This window comes from Aspergillus karnatakaensis (assembly GCF_047715665.1).
Source record: "Aspergillus karnatakaensis strain CBS 102800 unplaced genomic scaffold BJY04scaffold_79, whole genome shotgun sequence".
Classification (NCBI taxonomy): Eukaryota; Fungi; Ascomycota; class Eurotiomycetes; order Eurotiales; family Aspergillaceae; genus Aspergillus; species Aspergillus karnatakaensis.
The window spans coordinates 78,142-105,626 of NW_027395791.1; the positions used below are offsets into that span (position 1 = coordinate 78,142).

The 27,485-nt window shown below is 50.8% G+C and overlaps 11 protein-coding genes across 11 annotated transcripts; 5 read left to right on the forward strand and 6 right to left on the reverse strand.

The window, feature by feature from the left end:
* Positions 1 to 1,574: 1,574 nt before the first annotated feature.
* Positions 1,575 to 3,609, reverse strand: fbx15 (F-box domain protein; the record flags this gene model as incomplete). Its single annotated transcript, XM_073717811.1, has 2 exons — positions 1,575 to 3,404; positions 3,460 to 3,609. The coding sequence occupies 2 exons, from the start codon at positions 3,607 to 3,609 to the stop codon at positions 1,575 to 1,577; spliced, it is 1,980 nt and encodes a 659-aa protein (XP_073565445.1).
* Positions 3,610 to 5,821: 2,212 nt separating this feature from the next.
* Positions 5,822 to 8,685, reverse strand: BJY04DRAFT_211167 (major facilitator superfamily domain-containing protein; the record flags this gene model as incomplete). The annotated part of the gene is made up of 8 exons (XM_073714362.1): positions 5,822 to 5,879; positions 6,921 to 7,147; positions 7,199 to 7,307; positions 7,372 to 7,614; positions 7,687 to 8,062; positions 8,115 to 8,266; positions 8,314 to 8,482; positions 8,538 to 8,685. The coding sequence occupies 8 exons, from the start codon at positions 8,683 to 8,685 to the stop codon at positions 5,822 to 5,824; spliced, it is 1,482 nt and encodes a 493-aa protein (XP_073565446.1).
* A 569-nt stretch (positions 8,686 to 9,254) lies between these two features.
* BJY04DRAFT_223865 (uncharacterized protein) lies at positions 9,255 to 10,532 on the forward strand (the record flags this gene model as incomplete). The annotated part of the gene is made up of 4 exons (XM_073717812.1): positions 9,255 to 9,315; positions 9,362 to 9,463; positions 9,515 to 9,683; positions 9,737 to 10,532. 4 exons carry the CDS (start codon positions 9,255 to 9,257, stop codon positions 10,530 to 10,532), a joined length of 1,128 nt encoding a protein of 375 aa, XP_073565447.1.
* A 266-nt stretch (positions 10,533 to 10,798) lies between these two features.
* BJY04DRAFT_232346 (uncharacterized protein) lies at positions 10,799 to 12,719 on the forward strand. The gene is made up of 5 exons (XM_073719739.1): positions 10,799 to 10,989; positions 11,041 to 11,214; positions 11,261 to 11,791; positions 11,845 to 12,213; positions 12,286 to 12,719. The coding sequence occupies exons 1-5, from the start codon at positions 10,886 to 10,888 to the stop codon at positions 12,626 to 12,628; spliced, it is 1,521 nt and encodes a 506-aa protein (XP_073565448.1). The 5' UTR covers positions 10,799 to 10,885; the 3' UTR covers positions 12,629 to 12,719.
* On the reverse strand, positions 12,213 to 13,926 carry BJY04DRAFT_232352 (zinc-binding alcohol dehydrogenase family protein). The gene has a single exon (XM_073719740.1). The coding sequence runs from the start codon at positions 13,792 to 13,794 to the stop codon at positions 12,709 to 12,711; it is 1,086 nt and encodes a 361-aa protein (XP_073565449.1). The 5' UTR covers positions 13,795 to 13,926; the 3' UTR covers positions 12,213 to 12,708.
* A 1,134-nt stretch (positions 13,927 to 15,060) lies between these two features.
* Positions 15,061 to 17,280, reverse strand: BJY04DRAFT_201490 (indoleamine 2,3-dioxygenase). The gene is made up of 2 exons (XM_073713082.1): positions 16,427 to 17,280; positions 15,061 to 16,378 (listed from the first exon to the last, which is right to left on the reverse strand). Exons 1-2 carry the CDS (start codon positions 16,715 to 16,717, stop codon positions 15,203 to 15,205), a joined length of 1,467 nt encoding a protein of 488 aa, XP_073565450.1. The 5' UTR covers positions 16,718 to 17,280; the 3' UTR covers positions 15,061 to 15,202.
* A 788-nt stretch (positions 17,281 to 18,068) lies between these two features.
* Positions 18,069 to 19,980, reverse strand: BJY04DRAFT_201493 (IscS subfamily cysteine desulfurase). Its single transcript, XM_073713083.1, has 2 exons — positions 18,799 to 19,980; positions 18,069 to 18,609 (listed from the first exon to the last, which is right to left on the reverse strand). The coding sequence occupies exons 1-2, from the start codon at positions 19,897 to 19,899 to the stop codon at positions 18,187 to 18,189; spliced, it is 1,524 nt and encodes a 507-aa protein (XP_073565451.1). The 5' UTR covers positions 19,900 to 19,980; the 3' UTR covers positions 18,069 to 18,186.
* A 266-nt stretch (positions 19,981 to 20,246) lies between these two features.
* On the reverse strand, positions 20,247 to 22,086 carry BJY04DRAFT_154900 (uncharacterized protein). The gene is made up of 2 exons (XM_073708935.1): positions 21,411 to 22,086; positions 20,247 to 21,359 (listed from the first exon to the last, which is right to left on the reverse strand). The coding sequence occupies exons 1-2, from the start codon at positions 21,695 to 21,697 to the stop codon at positions 20,282 to 20,284; spliced, it is 1,365 nt and encodes a 454-aa protein (XP_073565452.1). The 5' UTR covers positions 21,698 to 22,086; the 3' UTR covers positions 20,247 to 20,281.
* Positions 22,087 to 22,637: 551 nt separating this feature from the next.
* On the forward strand, positions 22,638 to 24,485 carry BJY04DRAFT_201497 (amphiphysin). The gene is made up of 3 exons (XM_073713084.1): positions 22,638 to 23,068; positions 23,125 to 24,144; positions 24,196 to 24,485. Exons 1-3 carry the CDS (start codon positions 22,885 to 22,887, stop codon positions 24,216 to 24,218), a joined length of 1,227 nt encoding a protein of 408 aa, XP_073565453.1. The 5' UTR covers positions 22,638 to 22,884; the 3' UTR covers positions 24,219 to 24,485.
* On the forward strand, positions 24,445 to 26,155 carry BJY04DRAFT_154909 (aldo/keto reductase). The gene is made up of 6 exons (XM_073708936.1): positions 24,445 to 24,792; positions 24,842 to 24,852; positions 24,906 to 24,963; positions 25,013 to 25,194; positions 25,261 to 25,639; positions 25,705 to 26,155. Exons 1-6 carry the CDS (start codon positions 24,718 to 24,720, stop codon positions 25,855 to 25,857), a joined length of 858 nt encoding a protein of 285 aa, XP_073565454.1. The 5' UTR covers positions 24,445 to 24,717; the 3' UTR covers positions 25,858 to 26,155.
* An 806-nt stretch (positions 26,156 to 26,961) lies between these two features.
* Positions 26,962 to 27,474, forward strand: BJY04DRAFT_154972 (uncharacterized protein). The gene has a single exon (XM_073708938.1). The coding sequence runs from the start codon at positions 27,059 to 27,061 to the stop codon at positions 27,323 to 27,325; it is 267 nt and encodes an 88-aa protein (XP_073565455.1). The 5' UTR covers positions 26,962 to 27,058; the 3' UTR covers positions 27,326 to 27,474.
* Positions 27,475 to 27,485: the final 11 nt, after the last annotated feature.

The window sequence follows — 27,485 nt, forward strand, 5'->3', positions numbered from 1 at the left end:
GGTAGTGACTGGGATTGAATTCAGGGGGGTTTTCGAAAAGTAAAGGTTAGGTCGATGATGGCCAGCGCACTCCGGAATCTAACCCTAAAGACTGTATGTCAATAGATAGCTGATCCTGTTAAGTTTCACCCCAGCCCACGTCAAACCCAGTTTGCTTCCCCTGATTTAGTTGATTGTTACCGCGATTTGAGGAAAGAAGCTGAATATAATCTCAGGATCCTGCCTGAATCCACCCCCGCGCGGCGCGTTTTCGAACCCAATCCCGCCGCTGATAAGATGCCTCATCCTGGCGGATTTCTCGGCACAGATAGCGGCCTAAAGATCTGCGAATGCAGGGCGCGGGCTGAGTGGGGGCCACCGGTGATTACCTAGGTTGACCGTTAGGCTATCTGTGGGATACGGTACACCCATCGTTTCTCGTTGTTGGGCGTGGCTCAAAAGGGGCGAAGGATCAGGAAGCTGAGTGTACTCCGAAGGCCGAAGGATGGAAAGGGGTGTTTGCCTGCTCCGTACTTCCATGTCAGAATTTGATGTTTCAGGTGCTCCACCAGATAAACAAGCGAAAATGAAGCAGGACTGCGCTGCGCACTGGTTGATAATCAGGCACAAACGACAGCCTTGCGCTTCGCAAGAGGCATTGAGGAGAAAATGTGGGCTCCCCGCAGAAACTCGCAATTCCTTGATTGCTTCACGGGAAGCCGGAGTTTTCCCACAGCGAGCTCGTATCATCGCATTAAGAGCCGCTAGGTATCTCATAGATGACGCCTCCGGCGTCCGTGATACGAAGTAACACGAAGTGACAATGTGAGGATATTTGTTGATGACTGTTTGTGGGATTGTATCAGTGCTTACGAGAGAAGCAAGCGGCGTAATCCGTAGAGTGGCGTGGCTCTAGCTAGCAGTTTGAGTAAGCAGCTCGGAAGGGGTTGGAAGTCGTGCTGCGCTGACTTTGCTTTCTGGCTGTGCCGCTACGGCGTGCTTTTGCGGTGTTGCAGATGTTTTCGGTGTGAGGAGGCCTCGTGTCTGACTGTGGTGGCGCTATATTGCCACGCTGAGATCAATTCCCCTCTATTTCCAGACCAAGGTGAACTCAAGCGGCAAGCGCAGAGAATTGCAGGTGCAAGTCAACCCGAAGTGGGTTCGGTATTTGGTAGTGAAGCCATACAGTCGATCAAAGTAATCACGAGGCTGGACGATGCATGAGACTCGATTGGCGCACGGTACCCTATTGAGGTTTAGACTTTGCTGCAGCGAGGCTGAGTGAACTATCGTCAGCTAGCCCAGTTTGTTCTCGTTTTGGGTCTCGTTTTAGTAGTTCTCGTATCGATGAGGGATCTGAATCAAGTCTGAGACTAGACAAGGCTCTACTTCGGAGGAGCGACGGATGTTGGGAGAGATTCCATTTGTTAGGTGTAGTACCGTGTAACTTCGTATGCCTGTTACGTTTTAGCTATGATTATCGTCTGCTATCGGGCTCCACTAGAATACTGCAGCCTGCTTCGGTGTGGCTGTGCATTGTGCAATAGTAAGTTGGTTGGTTTATCCACCGCCTGACATCAGCTCGAGCTGGAGTGTCACCGAAACCAGAATCCACGGTCAATGTCCAGGTACATTGCCCGTTCTTCCCTGACAGATGGCACGTTCTGGTTCGTCCATTTCCCTGCAACTGTCGTGTGCGTCGCTGCCCGTTCCTGTCCAACTTCACCAGCCTGGGGTCGGTCGATGCCAAGAGCCGTTTCCTTTTTATCCATCTCGGTGGGCCGCGTGCCAAAGTCCAATCGCTTGAGCCCCGAGAGCCTCAACGCGGGGTCAAAGTTGATGAAAACAATCGCCTGATCACCGGGATCGAGCTTATCCTGGTACACAGAGTTGTCTTGGTTCACAGAGTACACAATTGATCTGTCGTCAGCGATGGCCTGAACTTGACCGGTCCGTTTTGAAGGACACAGTAAGTCATTCAGCTCTTGAGGCGCATCATCAGGTGGCCACAGATGAACACCACGAGAGGAAAAGCGCTCTTCACTGTTCTCCACTAGACGTCCATCCGCTTCCCCCAGTTCCTGCCTGTACAGCATCCCCCGTTCCTCCTCCGTGCCTTCCTCGTCAATCGGACACTTTCGCTTTCTCGAGACCACCCGGAGCCGCATTCGATCGCGAGGTACAAGATCACCAGGCCGGCGGCCGCCTGGGAGTGGGTCATTCACGAGGTCGACATAACTGGATGCAGAGATGTTATATGAGCGAAATTTGGTTTTAGCGAGAATAAAATCTTTCCTGGGTTTTGGCTCAACACCGCCATCATACTCTGCGTGGTAGTGTCTGCGGAGTCGCTTCCGAGGAGGCTCATAGTTGGGCTTGCCTGACTGTCCGGCAATTTTTGCAATGGGCTCGTCGGGCAATGTAGGCATCAGGTAGAACTTAGAGGGTGGTCGCTGCTTGTCAACATCCGCTGGCGCTGGCAATGGCTGCACGTAGTACGTCCGGCAGTTCTCGCTCCCCCCATCACGCCACTCCCTTCGGCACTCCAAGATCATAAGCTGTCCATTCGCTTCGTCCTCTCTGAGCGACAGATCCGACCAAGTGTCGTTGATTGGTCCCTCGCGATGCTGTCGACGCCAGGTGCGGTAGGTCTTGACTCCTTCGTTAGGTACCGTGAGGCTGGGGTGCAAGCATATCCAGACGTAGTATGAAGTCCAATCTATCTCTTCCTCCTCAAAATCGACCAGCGTAGAGATCGCGTAGAGGTGATCTTGATAGACATCGAAGCAAACCGTCTGCCCGATTTCACTGCCCGCGAATTTATCCAGTACCACTGTGTCTGAGCTGCTGAGTTTTCCCGTATTCAAATCTGCACAATTAACCTCCCATAACGTATACCCGTGAGTTCCAACGGCCGAATGTGTCCCATAGTAAAGGTATGATCTGTTGTGTCGCACAAATAGCCTCTGTGTCGACTCCAGTGGCGTTCTCAGCCGGAGTCGGCCACTTTTCCCGTATGTTGAGCGGCTCTGAAGGTCTACAGCCAAGAGCCACGCCTCCCTTCTGTCCTCCATCTCTACCAGAAACGCCACCACCCAGTCCTTGTAGTTCATCAGTGAAACCTTGGTCATTCCATTTTCGGGGTTGCAGTCGGGAATGGCCCGGCGCAAGACCTTTGGAAGATTCAGCACTTGCTCGACGCGACTGGCACCCTGCACATCCAAGGCCCGAATCTCGTCCTTGTAAATGTAACAGAGCGATCCATTAGCGTAGAGAAAAGAGCTCCCGTAGCCGAGAACACAGGCCGAGTAGGGGTGAGCGGTGGCAAAGGACTCCTTGACGTTGTACAAACAGCCCAAGGCGTCACGGTAGCCCGATTTAGCCCGATCGGCAGCTTTTCCTTCTTTAGTGTGCAGTAGTTCGCTCTGAATGAAGAAAAGTTAGCTCGATTGGGATAGAAGACGAATAGTGTTCAGGTACCCGGATGGTGTTTCGTGCAATGGAATCGCTTTTTGTCAGCCTGTTGAGAGAGTGATTGACGCGACTGAGATGGATGTAATCATGGCAATCAAGCTTGGAAGCCACCTGATAGAAGACATCAAAGGGGAGAGAGTCCAGGTTCTTGGTCATTTTCTTTTATGACCAGAAGCGTGGACAGAGAGGCCTACGAGCTAAAGGGAAAACGGACCGATGCAAAGAGAAAAAGACCTTCTTCTTGTCAGACATCGGATCATTGACAGAGTAACACCTGGGACAGTGCGGTGCAGTGCAGTGGGGATGATGAGGACTGGGTAAAAAAAGAGAACCGAGTCTGTGAAGACCATGCATGCATGGAGGAAGATCCGAGGATGCTTTAGGCTTTAGTACTTCCTCGTAGAAAATTGAGGCTCGCGCATAAGATAGGAGGAGAGTGTTTGATGGAGTAGGAGTGGAGAGCTGACAGAGAGGGTGTCACTGTTTGGCAGTTTGCCGCCAAACCTGTCTCAACCAGGATGCGGCTCTGCAGGTGGCCTTTGGCGTCTTTTTCGCCCCCTTTCCTCTCTTTTTTTTTGGTTCAAACTTTCTCTTTTGAGTTCTAACTTCTCCAACTCCAAAGCCTTGTTTACTCTAAAATAGTGGGCCCTATATTGTCTCTTTCTATACACCGCTTCGTTTTGAGGCTCAAACCCAATCCACACAGTCACCCCCCCCTTTGCTGAGTTCTCTCCCAGCCACTAGCGGCAATTCATTACCTCTCCCTGCTGAATCCCCGTGGCAATACTCGCCATTTCTGACCTGACTGGTGAACCTAGGTAGTATTGATTTACAAAAATACTCGGCATTATATCGTCATTGCTTTTTTAGCCTTGGGCTTCCGCTTACAGAGCCTAGGCTCTCTGCAACTTGCTCATGCCGGTTTTCCATCCAGCTCCTGCATCACGGCGATCACCCACATGATGATTCTCTATTTCTCCCCACAAAGCGTCTAAGATCATTCTTAGATCGTCGACAGACAGTTTCAACCTGCTGTTGGACGCCTGGCTTTCTTCGGTCGTGTGATTATCGCTCTGACCACTACTAGCCACCGCAGTGCTCGTTGGGGCAGTGCTCCTTCACGAGGCTGAAAAAGTACTATCCATGTTCGTTGAGTTACCCCTCCAACCCGGGCTTTATCTTCTCGCCAGCGGTGGGTAGCCTTGGCTGCTTACTAGGCTTGCTTTGTACTCTATGAGCGACTTTCTCTACTACTGCTGCATTAGCTGCGTCCACCAGGAGAGCTCGGACCACGCGAGGTCAAGCAAGCAGGGGACACCACCCCAACAAACCAATAATGCGACTACCAGCCTCCGAATAAGACATTCCGGATGCCTGATCTCCAATCGGAAATGCACGATGCCTTTGAATCAGACGATACCATTATAGCCTCGGACAACATTGACCACCTTGCGGGGAAGAGCTACATCGGTTCACTACATTCGAGCGCTCCCTGCCCCTCCGGCAGGATAACGTGTCCACCAAACTGTGGTACGAGGCTCTCGGTGTTTGTTAACTCGCATGTGAGGTTAGTCTAGATCGCGACCCAAAGGCTGTGAAGGAAGCAAGAACAGGAAAACCTCGAGGAAGCAGGTTGGTCTTAAGTAGTGCTCAACTGCTGTGCTTGTGTGATTTGGAAGGTGAGTAAGAGGTTGGATGATGTACAAAGTACCTCGCGCGAGCCTTGCGGTTGTGTGACTCGTGAGCCGTGAAGGAAACTCAATCCCACCTTTGTTGGACCCCACGCTATTAGCTGGCTGTTTGATCCGACTTTCGTTTGCGTATTGGGCATCCATCTTCCTCTTTGACTGCTCTGCCAGCCTTGAAGACAATCGCAACCCGAGCCTTCCGTTCTTTTACCTGGCCATTTTTGATTCCCTCTGCCAAGAAAGGACGTTGGTTGAAGCTGCTGCTGATTCTTCGAGAACGATTCTGGAATTTCGACAAGTGCTCCAGAATTTCTAGAATGAGCACAGAAATCTTTCGAAACGGCTCTAGAAGTCCTCTAGAAGTTCCAGAATGGTTCTAGAGATGATCCAGTCATAAAGCTAGCCGACGGTCTTGCGGCGCTAAAACTGCAGTGAGCCTGTCCAACAATAAGCGAAGACCTCTGCTACAACTTGATATCTTCCGAGGCTAAGCTTTCAACAATGAAACTAGGTTTGTGTCTCGTCGATCTTTGACATCAATATACCAGTCTACTATGCTTCGCCATTGCACTACCCAGTAGAAGTCTGCGACATATCGCCGAAAACCCACAGCCCTGTTGGTTATCCCGAACATGTCACACCAAGGCTAACAGTTGCTCAATCTCAAGCCCGCTCGAAGATCACTCTTGCACACGATCCCTAGAAATAACCTGCTGGTGGTTTGAGGGGAGAACTGGTCTTATCCATACGATCAAGATACACAGATTAAATGAATGTTCCTTTTTCCAATCTCTTCTTCACCCCGAGCTCTTTTTTTTTACCTTCCATTCAACGCAACCAGGTTATATATCCGTATATGTATACCTTTGGTTGCGCTCAGACTGCGTAAGGGGTCTAAGAAAGACCGACCCGACCAGACGGATCGTTCCTGCCTCGACTACATCGACACCCTACGCATAGTCGCACTTTAGTTCCTTAACATGAGTCGCGCCTGCTGCTCTACGTACTCAGTAGTGTGGATGCCCTCACCGCTGCGTTCCTTTCTCGCTCCGGATTTGCTTGTCTTTTTCACCATCTGGATTTTAGGTTTTATACCCCTCGCAAGCCTACGAGGGCCAGAGTACGGAGAGCATGAGACCTGGCTTTGGGCATATTGATCAGGTTTCCAGAAGGTGGAGTAAATTTTTGCCAGAAGAGGAAAGAGTGACCCTTGTGTCCTTGTGTGACCGGTTGCTCTTTCCTTTCGTAGTTGGCCGTGTAAGGTAGGTACGTACTCCGTATTTGGAAGGCACGATGGCGGCCCACGGACTGAAGGAAGGAACGAGGAACATGGCTGGCAGTGCTTCCCTGATGTATCAAGATTCTCTAAAAGGCACGACCCTGTGAGTCAGGGTTGTATGAGGAAGGTGCGGCGGGCGTCTACGGGTTGTATCAAATTGAGAAGGCTCTAACCCCAAATACCCTGAACTCGATCGTCTGTGTCTACATAGGAAGGGGGCAGGCTAACCTTGGCAGGCTTTCTCTACTGCGGTCACCTGCTAGTTCCTTACAGCAAGCACATCTTGTCGCTACGTCTAGCTTAGTGCATTGATTAGGTCGCTGTAGGTTTCGACTGACTATTTTCCAAGGATCTTTTATTTTGATTAGTCTGGTTGACAGGTGCATCAAAAATCCCTCTTGCCTTTCCTCTACCAGTTTTACCACTCATACTCCTATTTTGTCCTCTCCACAACAACCTCCGCACCCCCCTCTCTCTCCGTCTCAGTCCCCGACCCAGACCCATCACCCTCAGAGTCCGACTCTGATGCAGTCGCAAGTCCCTTCATCTTCTGATCCCGTCTGTAAAGTACAATGGCAGTAATAAATCCAGCCCAGAGGAAGAAGTAGAAAACGAATGTAGTCGGCCACCCCTTTCGCCAGCGTGGCGCGCCGTCTGGACCTGCGGTAGGGAAGAGAAGAAGCGGGACCCAGATCTGGAATGAGTAGCCGAAGGTCATCATTGCGCCCTGGAGGTTGGAGTTAGCGTTGAAATAGACTGTGAAGCCATGAAGACAAACCATGATGAGAGCCCGCTCCTCTGAGTCATCCTTGACGATGGTATTGACGGTAGAATAAAGGATCGGACTTGAGCATCCAGAGACGCCGAAGAGGAACCATGCGAAGAATCTAAATATCAAAACTGTCAATATCAAGTTTATTTTTGTAAAGGCATTTATGAAGGCAGACTTACTTTAACCCTGTGGGGATATTCCAAATCGACATGCAGAGAGTCGAGAATAACGAACAGGCCGATACAATGGTGTATATAATCCACGACGGATATATCGACGCAAGTGTGGTTCCAAGCCATGAAGACACGATCGTGATTGACTGGATCACTGTCGGAATCTGGTTGATCTTCGTGACGGAATACCCCTCAGCTTTCAGCCAGAGACTCATGTACCCGCTGGGGTAGGAAGAGAGAATCATGCACCTATATCCTGTTAGCCATTCGTGTCTCTAGAGCCGTTGTATAATTGAGTTTAAAGAACCGGACTGAACTCACGCATAGCACCACAAAAACACCCAAATATGCCACCTTTTTATTGTCCTCTTGAACACATCAAGCCCTAATTTTCCGGGACGACGAATATTTGCTCTTCTTATCCTGTCCTTCGCAATCGCGATATCATTCTTCGTTAGGAAGAACGGCGGCGGTGAATCAGGAATACCAGGGAAGATAACGAATCCCAGTAATGCTACGGGAATGGTGAATATCCCGTCGATGATGAACAGCCATCGCCATCCAGGCATCCCTCCGACGCCCGAGAGATTTGTGTATGCAGCTGCTTGAAGGTATCCGCTGACCATTGTGCCGAGCGGATTGCAGAGGAACCAGGTTCCGGCTCTCTTGAAGAGTTCAGGCCCGGAATACCATGAGCCTATATAGCTAGATGAGCCGAGATTTGTGCGAAGGTGGGTTTGAAAACTCACCGAGGATGAAATGCGTTCCCGCAAAGACCGGCGCTTCAAACATGCCGACGAGAAACCGGAGAGCATACAGCTGGTGGACGTTTGTAACCCGGCTCTGTGCGAAAGTGCAGATACCCCAGAGAATCTCAAGACTAGGAAGTAGCCATCGGGCCCTGTCATCATTAGCATCGGTTTGTCGTACTATAAGGACTGGGCTTACAGTTGGGGCCGCGACATCAATAGCATCCCAGGGATTTGGAATATTACATATGCAGAAACATAGCATATGTTGAAGTAGTTCAGTTCATTTCCGTAGAGACCAAAGTCCTCCTTCAGACCGCTCACGTATGCATTGGTGATGTTGGTCTGGTCAAGGAACTTGACGAAGACTGCGAAGTTACCATTAGCTTGTGCAGGTAGCAAAGGAGAAGTTGTGGAACGTACAGCATAAACAAGCAAATACCAAGATCGAGACATCGAGCTTAAACAGCAGCTTCCGCTCCTCGATTGGATACGCTGATGGATACCAATTAAACACCTCCTTGATCGTCCCCCAGAGAGAGCGCTTCTTTTTCGTATCCAGCTCGGACATTTTACACAGCTTTGACCATAGACAGCTCTGGAACTTGGTCAAGATACATTCCCTGCCATTTATAACCTCCGACACAGATTGCTTCAAAACCACTCAATTGACGCCATATCCACCCCACGTCCGAACAGAAAAAGAACCCTCCGAAGATCACCCACAGCAGATCCCAATAACCCTCCGCAAGCTGCAGGAGACAGTGACTCGATCAATCATGCGACGGTATATCCTCCGGGGACCTTGTACGTAGTTGATGGCGTATATAACCCCAGCAATTGAGCCACCAGGACCCGTCTTATCGCGCCAACCAAAAACAAGCTCGAGGCAAGACTGCTTGGTCTGGTACTAGCGAGTCAGCGGCTAGAGAAGACGTGATGCTGCTCGAGACTCATTGATTAAGGGCGGACGTAGGGGTAATATGGTGCATGGATTGCGTGCTTGATTGATAATCATATGGCGAGATGTGTATGCGGGGTACTTGGAGTACGGAGTATATGGTTGGGAGCATATATAGAACTGAGTAGTAGCAAGTCAGTATAGGCGAGTGCTTAAGAAGCAAAGATCAGAAATTAAAGATGACTGTTGCCGACTTTGAGATCCCACGCTACGAGCAGGTTCCTGTGACCAAAGAGGACCGTAAGTCTCCCATGCTCGAGCCAAACTCACGATTCTAATTCAGCAGTTGACTGGGCCGAACTCGTCACCATTGATCTGAGCCGGTTTGATCAGCCAGGAGGTAAAGAAGAACTGGTGCAGAAGTTGGAACATGCCGTGAAGAACGTCGGTAAATACACTCCACCACGCGCGATCGTAAGAGCTACCCTGACATCTGCAGGCTTCTTCTACGTCAAGAACTTCAACATCACCCAAGAAGAAATCGATCGCCAATTCGCCCTCGGCCGCGAGTTTTACTCTCTTCCCCTCGAGGAGAAGCTGAAATTCCACAACGAAGCTGATCTCGTGAGAGGCGAGTACAACGGCTATCGCCCCGCAGGGCATCGCGTGTAAGTCTGTCTCTTTCTGCCTTTGCATAGCTAGCAAGCGTCTAAGTATATAGTCTCGGCAACGGCATCAAAGACAACGTGCAAGTGTACAACATCCCCAAATTTGACGGACACCACCAGCGCGCCCAGCCAGAGATCCTGACCAAGCACATCGCCGAGATCGAAACATTCAGCCGAAAATGCCACACTGAAGTCGTTGAGAAGCTTCTGCGCCTCTTCGCTATTCTCCTCGAGCTTCCGGAGGAAGACCAACTTGTTCGCGACCACCAGTACGACGTCGAAGGTGAAGACCACCTCCGATACATGCATTATGCCGCCCGCAGCGCAGAGGAGAACAAACTCGTCGGCGAACTATACACCCCTGGTCATACAGATCTCGGTACTGTAACCCTTCTCTTCCGTCAACCCGTCGCAGCTCTGCAGATACTCAACTCAGAGAATCAATGGAAATGGGTCCGTCCGCAAGACGGCACAATCACAATCAATACCTGCGATGCACTAACAGCCCTAACCGGCGGCTTGATCAAGTCCAGTGTCCACCGAGTACATGCGCCTCCGGCGGATCAATCAGGGATCGACAGGCTGGGTGTGCTTTACTTTGCACGGCCTAACAATCATGTTGTTCTTGATCCGATTGCCAACAGTCCCCTGTTGCAACGGCTGGGATTGACAAGCAATGTGTTTACGGATGTGGGCAAGCATTTGACGACGAAGGAGTGGGTTAAGGTGCGCCAAACACAGCAGCAGAGGAAGAAGCAAGAGGCAGATATCTCGCGGGATGGGAAGTATACCTATAAGCCAAAGGATCTCGAGATTATTCCGGGGTTGTCGGCGAAGATATATAACTGATGGGATGTAGTTCCATATATGATGTACGAGAATTCTACCTTCAACTGTAACATCGTGATGTCTTCGGAGAGAGTACTATATCTAGAATTAAGCATTTAAAGTATCTAAATGTCATCTTCTTTAATTTAGTATGCTGAGACTGCGCGAGTTGAAGAAACCCGACAGAGTCCGACAGAGTCCGACGAAACCCGCCGCAGGCCCGACACGCCCGACGAGCGGACTGCCCCCAATTCAGCTCATCCTGATCGGAATTCCTCAACCTGCCTTTCATCCCCTTTTTTCTTTTTCCCTTTCTTCCATGCTGAAGAGTCTATCCCGAGTGACTACGAAGAATTCATTAATTTCGCATTATCATGGCGGCCGACAGTCATCAGGCCCGTACCCACGCCTGCATCACATGCAAGACCCGAAAGAAGAAGTGCAACAGGGCCTTTCCAACCTGTAGCTACTGTATCGCGTAAGTCTTCGATCAACCTGTTTCCGTTCCACTCTCATGGACTACCTGTAGGAAAGATCTCGATTGCCGCTATATTCCGGTTCCCCGCCGACGTGTATATGCCACCCCGCCCACCGACAGCTCATCATTTACAGTCCACCATGAGACATCCACCTTTGAACCGATCGAAGACCACGCACTTGCGCTCAGAAGGCCAAGAGTATACCGACCACTAGTTGGGAGCCTGTTAGTGTCCCCACCACCTGTTCATCCCATGCTGACCGTCCGGCAGGGATGGCGTCTACCTCGAGGTCCAAAACATCATTCGCTCGACAGGCGAGTTCGTGGATGATCTTACAGCTCGTTATTTCCGGTCCTTCCACTGCCATCTGCCAATCGTCTCCCGCACGCGCTTTCAGAGTGCCTCCCTCGCAAGCGGTGGAGGGCATCCTAGTGCTGACACTTCTATCTTACTACTGACAATCTGCTTGATCGCATATTTGCCCAATCCTGATCAGCTATCACAAGTTAGCCAAACACCGACAGGCAGCCGGTGGACCCTGTACCTGGCTGCAAAAGCGCTTCTAGCTCAAGCTCAAGGGTCATTAATGCCTACGGTTCATTTGATACAGGCCACACTCTTGCTCGCTGTATACGAGTATGCGAGCGCACGGCCAGAGGTAGCATCGATCACGATCGCGGGCTGTGTGAAATCGGCCTATGCTGCTCGTATTCACGACTCCCGGCGCCAGATGAACGGGGCCTCGAGACTGGAAGTCGAGGAAGCTGCAAACACGTGGTGGGCTATTGTCATCTACGAACGGTGAGCTTATATGCAAACAATACAAGAAAACATTATGCTAACTGTACTTATAGAGCCTTTGCCTGCGATCAAGAGAGTGGCTTCAAGCAATCAATTGTTACACCATTCCCTTTGGGTGACGCCCTGCTTCCTATCGACCGCGAGACCCTTGACCGCGGTGATTACCTCCATCCAGACTCAATACCTAATATTCCTCTCGCATGTATGGGCACGGATAAAGCTGGTAGTTTCGCGCGCGCAGCTCAAGCAGCTTGCCTCCTTGATCAAGTACTCAAGGGACTGGCCATACCAGATTTAAGCATTAGATTGCCCCTGCTTGATAGCCTTGACAGGACAATGCAGTCGTTTCTGACGCTTGTGCTATCACAAACCGGCCCAGGCATCGACTGGCCCTACTGCACGACTATGGGTATAGCAGTCAGGTAAGTCCAACTCAACACCATTGCCAATAATACAAGACTCTAATCATGCAATGCGACGTTACTAAAATGTAGAGCACTATTCATGTTGCATAACCATGTATTGAACATACCACCTCAGCCCACTCCAGTCTCGGCTAATCTTCGATCGTTGGAGGACTGGAAAGAAGGCGCCCGGGCAGCCCTCGATACTGCCACGACGATGCTCGTTGATATGGTGAGATTGCATATGACTATCCTTCCTGCTGATGGAACTCACAATGTCTCTCCAATTCACCTTTATGAGGTGCGTGCTACGCTTGACTACGTGCAAAGTAGGTCTTCTCCTGGAGAATCGCCGTGGGGAGAAGGGGTAGCGACGGAGTTGGAAGCTTATTTGGAGAGGATTGAGTATCAGTGGGTGGTGGACAGAGAATGAGGATGAAACATTATAAGATATTTGTTTCAGCTATAAACAATCTGCGAGCATACAATCCACCAGACAAACCAAAGAACTGCCTAAACATGGATATTCGTCCTCGTCACCTTCTTGTGATCCCGATAATCATCCAACACCCCATTCACAACATCCGCATCCAATCCCTCCTTCACCACAAAGTCCAACGGCTTAATGCTCCCCTGTTCAAGATAACCCTCCAGCCTCCCCCAAAACTCCGCCGCAAGTCCTGTATGGATATGCGAGCTCCCAAAAACATCACTCACTTCAAACCCTGCCTCTTTACCCAAAACCTTAGACTCATCAATCGGTCCCATCGGCAGCAGCCGCGCCATAACGCCCTTCTTCGTCCCCGAGAGCGCATTGACAGTCAAAACCTGATTCTCGGGGACATTCACAGTATCATAAGCATAAACAAGCTCATCACCAACAATATCCCGGATCCTACCCAAAACAACATCTTCCCCACCATGGCGATCAACGAAATGCGTAGCCCCAAATGACCGAAGCGTGCTCTCATCCCCACCAACAACAACAATCCTCCCGATCCCAGCAAGAGCCGCGAGCTGCACGCCAGTCTGTCCGCAACTCGACCCACCGCCAACAACCAAAACTGATGCGCCCGCATAGTCAAAGTCCCGCGCAGCCTCGCTCCAAGGCGCCGGAATCGCCAGGTTATGGAACAGCGCCGTCACAGAGGTAAAGACCGTCGTCGGCAGCGTCGCGGCTTCATCATCTGAGATCCCTTCGGGGATTTTACTCAACGCCCCGACATCCGCGACCGCATACTCCTGCAACCCGTTCTGCTTCGACCCCTTCCAAAACGATGCTTGGAAGGTGACGCGGTCGCCGATTCTCAACCCGGTAACACCGGGTCCAAGCTTTGTGATTTTGCCCACGACATCATGTGTGAGGATATTGGGGAGGTCGACGGCGGCGCGCTCGTCGGGGCTTGCTATTACTGGTGGGCTGCGGTCGAGGCGGATGAAGAGGCCCCAGTCGCGGGATTTGGCGTCGTGCGGGTTTATCCCGGCGATGAGGACTTTGACTTGGACTTGGGCGGTTGAGGGTGAGGGGATTGGCCAGTCGTGGGTTAGGGATAGGGGGGCGCCGATTTCGGTGAGGAGGAGGGCTTTTTGGGTTGTCATGATGGTTTTGTGTCTTGGTCGCGATACTGATGCTAAGGGGAATGAGGAGGAGGAAGAGGAGGAGGATGATACTTCTAGAGGTTAGGATGAGCTGTGAAGGGGTTTTTATGATGTTAAGTGCTCGCAGCTACCACTACTATTAGGTACTAGTAACAACAAGAAGAACATAGTTGTCGGGATGTTGGCGGGCGTGGAGCTTCCCCATAGTTCCCCCTGTCGGGCCCGAAAATCCGACAGGTCCGCCAGCGCTATATCGTTGCTTGTTTCCACAAATAATGCTTACGGAGCAATGTTGTGATAATTATTCAGAGTTCATCAAGCGTATGTGGCCGCTGATCAAGTAGCTACAAGCATCGAATGGTAGTATACACTATCCGCCAGATCCTGGTTCTGGACGGTAAGATGGGGGGCTACTAGATCTACTACTGGGGTTGGTAAGGGGCTGCATAACAGAGAGTAGGGTAACAGATCTGCGTGAAATACGCCGACTTAGCTATAATGTAATAATCTATCCTGATGATTTGAACGTGGCAGACGAAAGGTGATACAGAACTCTAGCCCTAGCTCAGTCGTCCCGGGCCCCAGAAGAATGCTGTCCGTCAAAAGCGAGTTTTAGCACCGAGTGCTGTTGCAATAAGATACAATAAATGGTCTTCTGTCATCTGTGTACTTTCAATACGTAAGAAGAGGAACCTTGTTACCAGGGCATGGTCAAGTCCCCTCAAATGTAGTCACAAGCTCCTCAGCATCGCCACTATAGTCACCGGGCTGGTACGCAGATCGTCACAGTTTAAACTCTTCAACCTCTACATTACCCAGACCATTGAATAATATCAGGTACTATCACTGCCATAATCCGACTCTACCTCGTCACAGCGTCAAGAGATCCTAGTGCAACGCAACGCACGAGCCCCAGCACGAACCCAAGAACCAGAAAATGCTAGTGACCAGGGCTCAGCCTGGACAGAAACTAATGCGGATCTGTGATCAGTAGGGCGATAGATCATCTGCATTGACCCAGGTTGGATTGGAGCGCTCCAGGCTCCTTAATGTAACTTTGAAGATCTACGAATTAAAGATCTAAGCTAGTGTTCTGCAGGGGCTTATTCTACGGTCTGTGCGTTGATGGCGCGTCGAAGAACTAGCCATTCAGGGCTATTATTCCTGTGATGGATTCGTGTTGAGTTTGATGGAGTAAAAGGAAATTATAGATATTATATCCGGGTATTTTGAGTAGCGTTGTGCGGTAGGAGGAGATATCATGACAGGCTCTCATACGCAAAGTACATAGGAAGGTAGGAACTTAATCTGAAAAAGAAAATGCACGCTGGTAATTCACAAACTCTACTAATGTGATGATAACTAAATTGAAAGAACGCTGGGTATGCACACTCTATGCGTTTATGCGTCACCAATGACAAATGCCGCCTTCACTATCGTCTGCAGCCCACGTCCCAGACAGACCAACCACCTCAAGATGTCCATCTGGATGCTCACCAACCTTACTCAGTGGCGCGAAGCTGGTTTCCGTAGGCCCAGTTGTCAGCAATCGGCGCGCCCATACATCAATAGCCGGCTCGCCCGTTTCATCTCGAGCTTGTTTGAGGAACGGAATCAGTGCGGTGCCACCCGTTCCCCGCAGTTTCTTATTGTCTGGCTTCTCGCCATGGCGGGCGGTTGCAAGATTGAGCGTCGTTGCTGAAGGTCGTCGCGGGCTAGATGAACGAGCAGCGCGCCCTCGTGCGTTATGGGACTGGATGATGATATAACGCGAGACAATCTGGATGTGCTTGTCCCGCATTGCTCGTAGCATTGATAAGCACGCGTCATACGCAATGCACAACGCCTTATCAGACCGGCGGGCCTCCACATATTCACGAATATTGGCGACGGCGCTGATATGCTCTAAGAATCGTCGATGAGGGCCGGGCATATATGAACGCATCTCCTGGATGAACCCATGACGCGGACCCGCCGCAATCCCCTCCTTTTCAGGTGTGGCACCCTTGGACTGAGTCTCGCCTGTGGGTCGATGCTCAATACCCAAGGCAATATCGAAGAATTGGATTAGGGAGCTTTGAGCGTTACTCCCACCGCCGTACTGGCGATGCTCAGGGTTGTGGCCATCGTCGTAAAGCAAGCCGTCCGGTAAGCCCGCGTCGGCCATGTTCTTGCTCCCAGCCAGGTATGGCCGGATGCGGTGGTAGAAGACATAAGGATCGCAGTGTTCGTACATCCTCTCCAGAAGTACACCAATTGCGTCTAACATTTCCGCCAGGGCTTGTAGGCATTCCATCACCACTAAACTGTTTCCAGCGCGGGCAGCGGCAATTGCTTGCAGCACCAACGAGATTGCAGGGCCACCGCGCGCTTCGATGGCAATAGAGACGAGGTAAAACCATTGCTCATCTAGTGAGCCAGTCATTGTGTTGAGACAGGAGAGGTTCTCCAGGTCGTCCACAGGCTCGTCTGGGAATATTGGCTTAAAGTTCCACAGGACTAGCCCGGCATAAGTGGCCACCGGTGGTAGCTCGAGGTGCTCACACACCTCCAAAAGAGGCACAGTCAATTGAGGCGGGATTCTCTAGTCTTATTAGCATAAAGCACCTAGGAAGGTGCCATGGAGCAATACCTCTGCTGGCTTGGGGCCACCCCACACGTAGCTATGCAGAATAAACCCTAATATAGAGTACGCCCTCCTCCACTCTGGCTCGGTATGGAGATACGATGCCGACAACATTGGCATGCCGTCCACAGCTTGCCTCATTCTTCTGCTCAGCAGAAGGGGCTGAATGTTTCCAGCAATCCATTCCCACTTGGAATAATAGGGATCAGGTAGATGTTCGAGAGGCGCTTCGGAGGGAAGGAAGCCAGAGTCCGGCGAGATGCCGTAGTCTGAGGGAATAGGAATCGGAGGAAGCATTGCTGATTTAACAAGAGTCAAGTGCAAATTTGAAGTAAAGACCGGTAGTCCCTGATATAAACGGACAGGTAGGGGCACGTGCGTCTGGTGGTGATACGCCTTGCTTCTGCTAAACAGGCACGGTTTGGCTCGAGGGGACGAAGCGTCTGGAAAGTCAAATTGCAGTCACAGCAGCCATGAAATAATGACTGGACAGAAAACGGTGGGAGGCCGGCGATCAATGGATGAGCACTGCAGTGTGTGACTGCGAGATTAGATTCAATAGTCCAGCTGCCTCGTTCTCTGTGCTTGCGGCAGTGAGGGGGAAGGCAAAGGTGGGCCGATTTGCCAACTTTCGGAGATGATTTGAGAAAGGGTAAAAGTCCAAAACACCCCTTCGTTGCGTGGAAATACTTAAGAGCACGTGGAGACTCTTGGAAACCGTCAAAGGAGACTTGCTATGCCGCACCTGTGGACAGTCGGCTATTTGCCTCAAGGAAGCGGAGGTGAGCTCTGGCAAAGTCCAGCAAAGAAAGTTAAGAAGGAAGGCAAAGGTCTAGCCAGGAAACCACGGGGCTTTTGAATGACAGGCGGAATGTAAGAATGACCGGCTGGAATGACGAATGCTGCTCGGGTTTAGACGGCCCAAAAGAAAGATTGAGCAAGAAAGATGACCAGGATGCTGATAATTGATTAATAACTCACCATGAATTAGCTCGAGGAAAACAGCGTTCGATCGGAGGAGCAGCGAACTCGGGCAGGAAGAAGTGGGCCAAGTAGGAAGGCGAGCACGGGATCAGAGGCGAGAGTTGGTTCTTCATTATGTCTTTTAGAGGGGTCTGTCTATGACTGTAGTGAGCAGTGGCAGTCACGGGGTGGACAAGGAAAACAGATGGAGGACCAGGAGTGGTAAATAAATGTCTACTGTTAATGTTATGGCTGAGTGACGGATGTGATGGGAAGTTGTTGATATACCCCCCATGCTACCCCAGAGATTCTGCAGAATGATATACTCCAGGTTGATGCGAGTGATCTGAAGCCAGCTGAGGCGTTGGGTGGAAGCGATTTGGGTTCGGATAGCGTGGGTGGTAGCGTAGGTACTAGAGAATGAACCGGGTCGCCTGCCTGACTCCCGGTGAGTGCAAATTCAGCACGCCAAGTCCTAAGCGAGCCTTTAGCGTCCCTTCGCTCTCACTCGCGCCACCCCAAATCCGTCTGCGGTGAGCAACGGTCCATGTGGAGGCCAAGCTTCTCATAGTGATCCATCATCCATGATCCCTCAGAAGATACAATTTCTCTTGACAAGAGCTCTTAGTTTTATCTCATACAAGGCTTATCACTCCAATTTATTTTATCAGTCATGCAAATTCACATGTATCTCAAATATTAAGCATTCTGTACAAGCTATCGTAAATCTTTTGTTACAAGCATACCAACGCCATATATACCCTAGAGTAAACACGCCGAAACAACCAAGTACCCAACCATAATCAGTGCTGGCTCCACTCAATCGTGTTCAAGTCGATACCCTCCTGCACCAACTCCCACAGGGGACTCAACTCCCGCAGGAAGTCAACCCGTTCGCGCACCGCCTTCAGCACGTAGTCGATCTCAGCTTCCGTGGTGAAACGACCAATGCCGAATCGGATACTGCTGTGAGCACTCTCGTCGCTGCTACCGAGCGCACGGAGAACGTAGCTAGGTTCCAGCGATGCAGAGGTACACGCACTGCCGGAGGACAGCGCAATGTCCTTCAGAGCCATGAGGAGAGACTCGCCCTCGACGTAGGCGAAAGATACGTTGACGCATCCGGGATAGCGGCGCTCGGGGTCACCGTTGAGCGAAGTATGCTCCATAGCCAGGAGGCCGTCCGACAAGCGCTTCGACAGTCGTGTGATGTACTTGGAGTCATACTAGAAAGTTTGGTTAGTCGTTATCTCAAGTGCTTGTTCCGCAAGATCTTAACAAATCGACTCATCACCCCTGCTACATTCTTCAAAGGTCATGGCACACGCAAAGCGTGAAGCTACCGCCATGATCCTCACCAAAAGCACATAATCATCGTCGAATAGAGTTCATCAAGCAAAGGAACATAAGCTTACCTGCATGTCTTCTGCGGCAACACGGCACGCCTCACCAAAGCCAACAACGAGGTGAGGAGCAAGAGTACCGCTGCGCAGGCCTCTCTCCTGTCCACCACCAGAGATAATGGGATCAAGGCGAACCCTAGGGCGACGACGAACGTAGCACGCACCAATACCCTTAGGACCATAGATTTTATGGGAGGAGATGGAGAGCAGATCAATGTTCATCTTGTTGACATCCATTGGAATCTTGCCCACTGCCTGGGCGGCATCGGTATGGAAAAAGACCTTCTTCGAGCGGCAAAGCTTTCCAATCTCCTCCAGAGGCTGAACAACACCGATCTCGTTGTTAACAGCCATGATGCTAACAAGAGCAGTATCTGGGCGCAAAGCGGCCTCCAGGTCCGCAAGGTTGATCAAACCGTTGTTCTGAACCGGGAGGTACGTGACATCGAATCCTTCGTCCTGAAGATGTCGGCAGCTGTCGAGAACACACTTGTGCTCCGTCTGAGTGGTGATAATATGCTTCTTCTTTCCGGAACGGCCGAAAAACCTAGCCACACCCTTGATACTCATGTTGTTACTCTCCGTGGCGCCGCTTGTGAAAATGATTTCTTTCGAATCGGCGCCAATCAACTTGGCGATGTGTTCACGGGCCTGTTCAACGGCCTTCTCCGACTCCCAACCGTATGCGTGAGTTCGCGAGTGCGGATTTCCGTAGATACCGGTGAGGTAGGGCAGCATCGCGTCAAGAACGCGGGGATCGGTCGGGGTAGTCGCCTGAGCATCGAGATAGATTGGTCGCGTGCCCTGGTCCATGATCGTGGCCTGTTTGAGGATGCCCGCAGCCGGGCTCAGCGCGGCATCGGCGGAGACACCGGAGGCGGGAAGCTCGGTGTTCTGGGGTTTGATGCCAGTCTGCTTCATGAACTCCTTCTGCTCCTGCTTGATAGCGGTGTCTACTGAGACCTGGGCATTTCCAGCCTTGGTTTCAGAGACATAGGTCCTGTAGCTGGGGGTGGCAAGCACACGCCGGGAGAGCAGGGCGTTCTGCGTCGAAAGTCGGCGCGCATACGCTCGGGATGCCTGTTTCAAGGCGAAAGGAGCAACGCTAGACATGATGCAGGTAGTTCACAGCTCCAGCATATGATATTTGAAAGATGTTTGATGGCAAAACACGGCCAGAATGCCAGAAAGCGTTGGCAGAGTGACGTGGGAAAAAAAGGTTCGGGATGCGGTTATATCATTGCCGAGCCAGGCTAACCCCGATCGGATTTATCAGATTGTCCGGCCCTCGGAGATCATGCCCATGCTCCGCGGGAATTCGTCGGTCATGCCTTTGTTAAATGTGTCAATTATTAGGCTGCTTATGCCAGGTACGGAGTATTGTTTAAGTATACCGCGAGGTCTAAGTCGCGAAGCTGTGCAGTTGTGCGGCCTACTACGAGATATACTTGCTCAATCGATATAGAAGAAACCGCGACCCATAAACATTCTCGACCTACTTCACAAACTTCAGTAGATACTGGTCAGAGGCCATTGTTTTGTTCCAAATGTGTCTTCGGCGGAGCTGAAGCAAGCCTCCGTCAGCTAGCCTCACATCCTTTATAGGACCACCATCACTGGCAACCCCAAACTCCGCTAGCTTTTCAGCCTCGGTATTCAGTAGAGTCCCGATCTCGTTGTTCATGGCATCGCATGTGTAATACTCATCAATCAAGCTGAGATTTCCGTCAAGTTGTGCAGCAACCTCGGGAGGCGGGACGGACTTGAGGAGATGGCAGAAATTCGTCTCCTCTTTCACCTTGTCTTGAACAACCGTCAGGCGGGTGAAAGCTTCATGGAACAGTGTGCCAGAGTCATATGGTTGCTCTATGGGCTCCCCATTAGAGTCTTCGTCGAAATCGTCTTGAAATTCCTCCTCAGAATCATCAGCTGCTCGCTCAGCTATATCAGATTCAGGCCACTGTATATGTATCACGCGAACGCGCTCTCGAACTGGTTTCTGGAGCCGATTCTTATACCATATTTCGTAAATTTGGTATTCAGACCTGTCACTAGATGTTGGTTTGAGGGTAGTCTGTATTGCAAAGAGATTGGAGCCAGTCATCGCATGGATTTTCAGAGGCCCGCGAGGTTTTGAAGGGAAAATACCCTGAGTCGCAGAAAACGGACGAGTGTAGGGCTGCTGTCCAAGGTCGGTGATTTCAAAATACTTCCACTCATCTGGTCTGTACCGGCCGCTCTCTGACCTTTCCGTCGTGAGAATGGAGACGCCATCGCGGAGGCCTAAAAGGTGACGTTCTTTGCCTGATGGTATGTTCCTGAATAATGTGTCCCCTTGCCAAGGCCGACCCGATCTCAGACTGAAATCCAGTGCGACCTCAAGGTCGACATAATTTGGGGCGGGCGAACCCAGGTGCATCACTATGAAGTTTTGGTCTCCTCCAAACGGACGCAGCAGCAGAGGGTACATGGCATAATCGGGGGTACGTCCTCGACTGTATACACCCGAGACCGTGTAAAACATGATTCGATGTGGCAGCGAGTAAAGTATAATCATTTTACAGTGGTTGTTCCTTCAAAGTTTTAGCACATGCTGTATCCAAAGGCACCATAGAGATACTCACCAATCCCAGTCAGGCCATTCCGTGAGCTCCTTACAAGCATACTCTAACTCTACCAGCATCATGCCACTATTGTTGACATGCAGGTTGAGCAGTGAGGGGGGCCCTTGTGGGAGATACCAGTCAGCTTTAAGCTCATATAGAGAAACCTGGTCTCCTTGAGGCGCAAACGCTCCAGATTTTTCGTCTAGCCTGGCCCACTGTATGCTGTTGGGCCAGTCTGATGCCCACACAGCAAAATTCTTTGAAGCTGCAAGAGCAATCACGTCGGGGAAGATGTAGGTGCACATCGGATTGTGCTTCTTCACGGCTTCCTCTTGATGGGCTGTATAGCTACGTCAGGAACCTATGTCAGCACCCGTGGTGTAAAAAAGGGCTTACAGACATAAATCTTTGTATATCTGGAAGCACATGTCATCTCCAATGGCGTCTTGGGCGAAGTCTTTATCGCTTAGTAGCTCCATGAGTCTATAACCCCCAAAACGAGACTGCAGTCCTGATTTGGACCATAATTTGATGCTTTGCTGCCATTTCCTGCACACCCTCTCGCAGTGAACCAAGTCGTAATTCGGTAGAAACGACCACAGGTAATAGAGACAGTCTGTGTTAAGAACACCAGGATACGTGCAAGCCACGGTTTCTGAAGCCAAAGTACTTGAACCCATGTATGCGCTTGGTTCTTGGAGACAAGGATGTCGCTTGGAGACTAAAGGGTACGCCTGGTCTTCTTATATGGCCCGCGCCCGCCTAGCTGGCTGTGATCATGGCCATGGTTGCCAAAGGTAGTGTTTTTTGCCGAATCGGCTCGTTTGTCAATACGACCTCGGGAGCCGCCAGCCAGCACAGCAACCAGACTTTGCCTAAATCTCCACGGTGGTGGATAATTTCACAGGTAAGGTAGTCGGGAATGACTTTTATGCAGTCAGAAAGCTCCGAAGCTGACTCACAGCGTGCCCAGAATTAAAAAGGCCTCGAGTTGTCAAGGGGCCGGGGTCATCGGAGACTGTCACTAACGCCCTGCCGTGCGCGGGGTGCTGGTAAATCGGCGAATTCGCATCGTCCATGATGCATGCATGAAACAACAGCAAGATTTGTAGAAAATTGCATGTTTACTGTTATAGACTCTCATTGCAATTGGATGAGATCAAGGCAGGAAAACATTCAGGTGGTTTCTGGGGAGGCATGATTCAAGGGGAGGCTCAGCCACGATTCTCCCCCTCCTATGTCATAGCTCAGCCACAGTGGACGAACAGTCTAACCGTCAGCGGTTCTTGGTTCTCGTCGTCGAAGGCACCAGCAAACCAACCCGATTCTCACTCTCTCCCCCCACTTAAACCTCCAACACTGCTTTCCTCTCCTTTCCTTGGATCTCCTGCTCAACTATCTTCATCCCCCTTCGCTCTTACCCTCCTACGACAACTTTTCATCTAATACTTGTGATTTCCGCCGCCTCCGACTGATCGGCGAACAGTGCGAAATGAGTTTAAAGGGATTCCAGAAGAGCATTGTCCGCGCCCCGCAGACCTTCAAGGCGAGATTCAACATTGGCGACAACACGAAAGATGTCGTCTACACGGATGCCGAGCGCAGATTCCAAGAACTAGAGAAGGAGACCAAGAAACTCCACGATGAGTCGAAGAAGTACTTTGACGCCGTCAACGGTAGGGCTAAACTACTGCTGCCTTTGGCTTGAGAGCTACGCTAACGAATATGCTAGGCATGCTTGACCACCAGATCGAGTTTTCCAAAGCCATGACCGAACTATACAAACCCATCTCCGGCCGAGCCTCCGACCCGAGCACATACACAATCGAAGGGAATCCAGAAGGCATCCGCGCTTGCGAGGAATACGAAGCAATTGTCCAGGACTTGAAGGAATCATTAGCTCCCGAGCTTGAGATGATTGATACCCGCGTTGTTAGCCCCGCCCAGCAGCTTCTGGAGGTCATCAAGGCCATCCGCAAAGTCGCCGTGAAGCGAGACCACAAGAAGCTGGATTACGACCGCCACCGAAACACCCTCAAGAAGCTGCAAGACAAAAAGGACAAGTCTCTAAAGGATGAGAAGGCTCTCTATAAGGCCGAAGGTGATGTGGAGCAGGCTACTTCAGATTACAACGCCTATAACGATTTACTCAAGGACGAACTGCCTAAACTCTTCGCCCTCGAAGCGGAATTCATTAGGCCACTGTTCCAGTCCTTCTACTATATGCAACTGAACGTCTTCTACACGCTGCACGAAAAGATGCAGAGCATCAATATTGGTTACTTTGATTTGACACGCGACATTGAGGAAGCATATGAGGCTAAGCGTGGGGACGTCAAAGAACGTGCGGAAGAGCTTACAATTGTCCATTTCAAGACCACTGGGGGTCGCCGCAACTCCAAGCTACCCGGTGCAAAAGACAAGCTCGCGAATGAGCACAAGGGCCGCTTCGGGTCAAAACCAAGTGATCCCGATGTTGTCGAGAACCCGCCTCCTCCTTACTCCCCCGGTGCCAGCGGTGGCGCTCTGGCAGCTGCCGCAGCCAAGAAGCCCGCACCCCCACCTCCGAAGCCCAAGCCATCGAAGTTCGCGGCCGCCGTTGAGACCGTTACGGCATTGTATGACTACGAAGCTCAGGCGCACGGTGATCTAAGCTTCTCTGCCGGCGAAGTTATCGAAATTATACAGCGGACAGACAACCAAAACGAATGGTGGTCCGGTCGTGTCGACGGCCGGGAAGGACAATTCCCAGGTAAGCCGCCTTTTCCCATTATACATTTTACAGCTCGCTGATCTTGTACAGCGAACTATGTTCAGTTGAATTAGTACGAGTAGAAGCTCATGTCAGACGATTTAATCAATTCTCTGCAACCCTAGTTTCCTTCGGCGTTGGGAGTCTCATTCTGGGCTTTCCCTGCTCGCATAGAGAACTGCCATTCGTTCGTTCGTTCGCCCGCTTCATCACTTGCAGTGCCCACATGGCATGTATATATACCTTGAGATTTTAGCTATTGAATTATGAACCACCGCATTTTAGCCAGCAGCAGTCATCTCTACCCTTCGGAATGTCCCATGAAGGCATAGCCTATACGTAAAGAGCCCGTTTGTTGTCTCGCGCTATGCCAAGGGATCTAATATCTGATTTTCCGTCAGTAATATCCGTGTCTGATATCCGTGACTGCTCCGAGCTTCAGATTGATCTGGAGTCTGAGCCTGCCCCACCGGCAAGTTACGGTGGTCGATGATCTCATCTGTATAAATACTCCAACACCCCATCGCTTATACCCCTCATCATTATCTCAATCACAACTATCAAGAGGTAACCATGGCCGCACTCAAAAGCCTCCGTTCCACATACCGCTTGAACTCCGGACATGAGATCCCTGTTCTCGGATACGGCGTAGGTACCTGCCATAACAGCAGACTTCAAAAGTGCTAACAAAACACAGGTCTACCTCATGTAACATTCCACCCCCGATCACCACTATCCCCAGCTCTGCTGACTTGCACCAGCCCATCATCGAAAACCGAACAGACCACCCGCGAAGCATTGCGCCTAGGCTATCGCCATGTACGAGTCCTCCTTCAGTTTAACCTCAACGACCTAATAAAAACCGCAGGTCGATTCCGCAATTATGTACCGCAACGAGAGGGCCTGCGGGCGTGCAATAGCCAGCTCCGGTATCGACCGCTCCGAGATCTTCTTCACCACCAAGATCCCCCCAGAGTCCATGGGGTACAACGCAACTAAGCGCGCTATCGATTCGAGCCTCAAAACCGCGGAACAGGAGTACTTTGACTTGTTCGTCGCAATTCTCTATCGTGGCCTTGGTATATAGGTGCAGTTCCAACTAATTATATCTTCTAGAATCCTCCTCCACGCACCCTACGGTGGCAAAACCGCTCGTCTCGGCTCTTGGAAAGCCCTATTCGAAGCTCAAAAGGCTGGAAAGACGAAATCGATCGGTGTTTCAAACTACGGTGTGCATCATCTTGAAGAGCTTGAAGAGTATATCCAGTCTTCTGGTGAGGTCGAGGGAAGCACGATCGATGTCGGGCAGTGGGAGCTGCACCCTTGGCTTGATCACAGTGACATTGTTGAGTGGTGCCAGAGCAGGAACATCGTGGTTGAGGCTTATTCACCGTTGGCGCATGGAACGAGGTTTAGAGAGAGACTGGTGGGGGATTTGGGGAAGAAGTATGGGAAGAGTCCGGCGCAGATTATAATTAGGTGGGGGTTACAGAAGGTTAGTCCCTTTCTAATCCATCACTAATGGCAAGGAGTTTTGGGGACGTGTCTGACTGAATATAGGGCTTTGTACCGCTGCCAAAGTCCGTTACACCGAGTCGAATTGAGGAGAATGCGGATGTGTTCGACTTTGAGTTATCTGAGGAGGATATGAAGATCCTGCATACGGGGGAGTACTCGCCTACAGACTGGGATCCTACAACAGATTTTGATTAGATTTGGCCAGCCTAAATGCATATTTCATTTCTTTGGTCCGTCCCCTGCTTCTCTACAGAGCTTTACCACCTTCGCTCCTAGTAGGCCTCCTCAGCCCATATGGCGCCATCACCGTACGGTCATACGTAGTGTTGGTGGTACAGTTGTAAACTCTAGTCTCGGTATAATCGGTATTGGCAGATGATGGTGCATAGTTTGCGGGTACTGCTTCTTGGTTTTTCCGTCTATCCTCTTCTTTTTTCGTCCTCTTGACTAGAAAACTTGACTGGTGCTGCACTGCCAACCCGTTATTGCATCGTGCGATACTCTTGAGGATCAGTAGATACTGTCAGACCGGAGTACAGCTGAGCAGCGGTGCGGTCAGCCTATAGTGTGGGTTCAGTCAACTGGTAGTGGATAATTTCTGTGCTTCAGCACATTGTTGGTAGCCCTTATAGATCCTTGTGCTCAAATAAATGTTATATTAGTGTTGGATCCCAGCGCATAAGCAAACAACCACATGTCCGTCCCAGTCTGTATATTTTTGGGGCGAGAGTCTTTAACTTGGTCGATTTGAGGGGTTGAAGCAGTTTCTCTCTTTGCTAGTTCAATTGGGATGGATACTACACCTCCAAGAAACCGGTCGTTCCCCCCATGGGACGATGAGGTCGATCTATCCTCAGTACTTCAAGGCGAGGTTGAGGATTTCTTCCTCCAGTATGCCAACATCATTCCAGGAATGCTTGAGGAGCATATCAAGTTGATTGTGAGTAGGCGCTCAGTGACAAGCACATTTACCACTGACCTCGAGTAAAGGCTCAGAAGGGCTGGAAACTTATCCCATACCCATGTTTTCAACAGTATTTCTTTTTGGCGTTCGATCTGTCTCGCTCGCCGGTTTACAGTATTATCTTGGACAGAGATCATGCGGGTGGAATATTTCTAGACTTGGGATGCGGCTTGGGACAAGACATCCGCCGTCTCATCCAGGACGGTGCACCAGCAGAGAATCTCATCGGCATGGATAACCGTCCCGAGTTCTTCGACTTAGGGATGGAGCTATTCCACGACAATCTCAGACTGAAATGCAGGTTCGTCGAGCAAGACTTTTTCGCAGACACACCGGAAAGCAACGCCATTGCGGGAACTGTAGCCGTGATCAACTCAGGCTACTTCATGCATCTTTGGAATTGGGGAGATCCAGCTTGGAATCGCGAAGCGGATGATCCGGTTTCTTGCGCCAGGAGGAGAAGCAATAGTCACAGGGGTACATTTCGGAAGTCAATTAGCGGGTGTTTTGGATGCTCTTCCTGAGGGGTTTAGTGTCATGTACTTGCATAATCCGGATACATTGTCCAGGCTCTGGCATCAGGCTGGCACGGAGACCGGCACAGCGTGGAAGTTCGAGGTTCGTGCGGAGATTGACCAAAATTGCAGGAGCCTTGATCCTCATGGGTGTCGGTTGAGATGGGCTGCTGTGCGGCAGTGAGTATCTCTGACTCTGAGATGGCTTCCCTCGAGTAGCGGGCATGCGACGTCTTCCGCATGAGCGGTTGAACCTGTGTATTTTCTCGTAGAGCAAGGGGCTAAAGGCGTAGACTTGTTGCCCGTTCACTGTATGACCCAAGGTGCGCGATACGATAAGAGGA

What these genes read in the sequence shown, in the direction of transcription:
- BJY04DRAFT_232346 (XM_073719739.1), top strand. Translation starts at nt 10,886, where the DNA reads ATGGCGGCCGACAGTCATCAGGCCCGTACCCACGCCTGCATCACATGC. An exon ending in ACCTGTAGCTACTGTATCGC is followed by an intron (nt 10,990 to 11,040) that starts GTAAGTCTTCGA and finishes GACTACCTGTAG; the next exon opens with GAAAGATCTCGATTGCCGCT. An exon ending in GCTATTGTCATCTACGAACG is followed by an intron (nt 11,792 to 11,844) that starts GTGAGCTTATAT and finishes CTGTACTTATAG; the next exon opens with AGCCTTTGCCTGCGATCAAG.
- BJY04DRAFT_232352 (XM_073719740.1), bottom strand. Translation starts at nt 13,794, where the DNA reads ATGACAACCCAAAAAGCCCTCCTCCTCACCGAAATCGGCGCCCCCCTA.
- BJY04DRAFT_201490 (XM_073713082.1), bottom strand. Translation starts at nt 16,717, where the DNA reads ATGCTTCCTCCGATTCCTATTCCCTCAGACTACGGCATCTCGCCGGAC. An exon ending in GTGGCCCCAAGCCAGCAGAG is followed by an intron (nt 16,379 to 16,426) that starts GTATTGCTCCAT and finishes TAATAAGACTAG; the next exon opens with AGAATCCCGCCTCAATTGAC.
- BJY04DRAFT_201493 (XM_073713083.1), bottom strand. Translation starts at nt 19,899, where the DNA reads ATGTCTAGCGTTGCTCCTTTCGCCTTGAAACAGGCATCCCGAGCGTAT. An exon ending in TTGCCGCAGAAGACATGCAG is followed by an intron (nt 18,610 to 18,798) that starts GTAAGCTTATGT and finishes CAAACTTTCTAG; the next exon opens with TATGACTCCAAGTACATCAC.
- BJY04DRAFT_154900 (XM_073708935.1), bottom strand. Translation starts at nt 21,697, where the DNA reads ATGTGCACCTACATCTTCCCCGACGTGATTGCTCTTGCAGCTTCAAAG. An exon ending in GAATGGCCTGACTGGGATTG is followed by an intron (nt 21,360 to 21,410) that starts GTGAGTATCTCT and finishes AAAACTTTGAAG; the next exon opens with GAACAACCACTGTAAAATGA.
- BJY04DRAFT_201497 (XM_073713084.1), top strand. Translation starts at nt 22,885, where the DNA reads ATGAGTTTAAAGGGATTCCAGAAGAGCATTGTCCGCGCCCCGCAGACC. An exon ending in GTACTTTGACGCCGTCAACG is followed by an intron (nt 23,069 to 23,124) that starts GTAGGGCTAAAC and finishes CGAATATGCTAG; the next exon opens with GCATGCTTGACCACCAGATC. An exon ending in CCGGGAAGGACAATTCCCAG is followed by an intron (nt 24,145 to 24,195) that starts GTAAGCCGCCTT and finishes GATCTTGTACAG; the next exon opens with CGAACTATGTTCAGTTGAAT.
- BJY04DRAFT_154909 (XM_073708936.1), top strand. Translation starts at nt 24,718, where the DNA reads ATGGCCGCACTCAAAAGCCTCCGTTCCACATACCGCTTGAACTCCGGA. An exon ending in TGCGCCTAGGCTATCGCCAT is followed by an intron (nt 24,964 to 25,012) that starts GTACGAGTCCTC and finishes TAAAAACCGCAG; the next exon opens with GTCGATTCCGCAATTATGTA. An exon ending in GAACAGGAGTACTTTGACTT is followed by an intron (nt 25,195 to 25,260) that starts GTTCGTCGCAAT and finishes TATATCTTCTAG; the next exon opens with AATCCTCCTCCACGCACCCT.
- BJY04DRAFT_154972 (XM_073708938.1), top strand. Translation starts at nt 27,059, where the DNA reads ATGATCCGGTTTCTTGCGCCAGGAGGAGAAGCAATAGTCACAGGGGTA.